Source organism: Penaeus monodon, chromosome 22 (genome assembly GCF_015228065.2).
Source record: "Penaeus monodon isolate SGIC_2016 chromosome 22, NSTDA_Pmon_1, whole genome shotgun sequence".
Classification (NCBI taxonomy): Eukaryota; Metazoa; Arthropoda; class Malacostraca; order Decapoda; family Penaeidae; genus Penaeus; species Penaeus monodon.
Genome location: NC_051407.1, coordinates 1,059,393 through 1,060,803, shown reverse-complemented (window position 1 = coordinate 1,060,803; position 1,411 = coordinate 1,059,393). Strand labels below are relative to the sequence as shown.

At 47.6% G+C, this 1,411-nt stretch overlaps 1 protein-coding gene across 1 annotated transcript in view; it reads left to right on the top strand.

Annotated features, from left to right (window-relative positions):
• LOC119587629 (axonemal 84 kDa protein-like) overlaps positions 1 to 1,411 on the top strand; it is a gene marked incomplete in the record, with an annotated part of 24,003 nt that overhangs the window by 13,639 nt on the left and 8,953 nt on the right. The window contains 3 exon segments of the mRNA XM_037936333.1: positions 107 to 256; positions 629 to 724; positions 1,125 to 1,349. Of these exon segments, the coding sequence (XP_037792261.1) occupies positions 107 to 256; positions 629 to 724; positions 1,125 to 1,349 (471 nt within the window).

Genomic DNA, 1,411 nt, shown 5'->3' with positions numbered 1-1,411 from the left:
TAAGTAAATGAGTTAGCGAAAGAAACACAGCGAGATAAATCATGCACATCCCCCCCCCTCGCCCACCCATCCAAACCTTAACAAGACAGCCAACCCACCACCACAGGTGCGCACCATGCGGCTGGGCGTGATGGGCCTTGCCATGAACCGCTACGCCAACCTCCCCTTCCAGAGCTGGGAAATGAAGCCGAAGGGCGCGTCCTCGGTGTCGCTCACCCTCATCGCCGCCGTCGTCGTGGCCGACTTCACCATCACGGTAAAGGGTTTGCCTTGTTCGTTGACGGTTATGGTTGTGAAAAGGATTTGGCTTAGTATTTCTTTGTTCTTTGCCTTCGGATCGTGATTCTGGGACGATCTAATAGAAGTCATGGATAATGGGTCGTGATTAATATCTGGAATTCTTGTAAATATATGAGATCGTTTGTTCTCCTTGGACTTCTGAGGTTCACTTATATTTGCATTTGTGAGATTTTGGGAGATTCTTGGAATAACCTTGGATAATGATATTTCACTGCTTACGGAATCTATGAGATCTGAATGCATAACTAGGCCCCTACACATGCATTAAATAACAGATATACCACGATTGACTACTTGCATACAGATACCTTCACATTCTTAAACACAGGAAGGTCAGGTGTGTCTGGCTAACCTGCAGGACGGCGCCCGAACAGCCCTCTCGCACCTGTACGGAAAGAACATGAAGCCGGGGGCGCTCATTAAGGTACAGGAAGCACAATGCGTTTAGATGTTCGGATGTGGATTCACGACCGGATGAAACTGAGGATGACTTTATTTATTGTATATCGCTGATCTGTCATTATTGTTATCATCATTGTTGTTGTTAGCACTGCTAATAATAGCAATTTTCGCTGACTGCCGATTCCTCCATTATATCAGCTCTGGTTAATTTAGCGTCAATGTGATATCTGACGTGAAATTACACGAATACGACTACCGCCATTTATGCACCAAAAATGGTTCGAGCAAAATCAGAATGCTGATTCTTGTTTCATTACGACATCCTCCCACCCTGAACAATACGTAAACATCATCTATCACATAATAATGATAAAAAAGGAAAGATGAAAAAAAAAAAAATCTCACTAATTCCCGACTCCCAGACCCTACAATTCTACGGCATCAACCTGTTCCCGGACCGAGATTCCTACTGCTACATCGACGGGCTCCCGACCAAGCACCGCCCGACGGAACAGCACCTGTACAGATGCATGGCCCTCGTCGCTCCGGCCGTGCACTTCGCCTGGAGCAGGTGGAATCTCCTGGCGGGGAAGACCAAACTCGTGTTCCAGATGAAGACGAAGAAGCTGGTGACGGACGAGAGTCAGGTGGGAGGCGACAGGGCATCGGTGGGTTTGGATGCGGGGCGGGGGGGTTGAAGTATTGATTG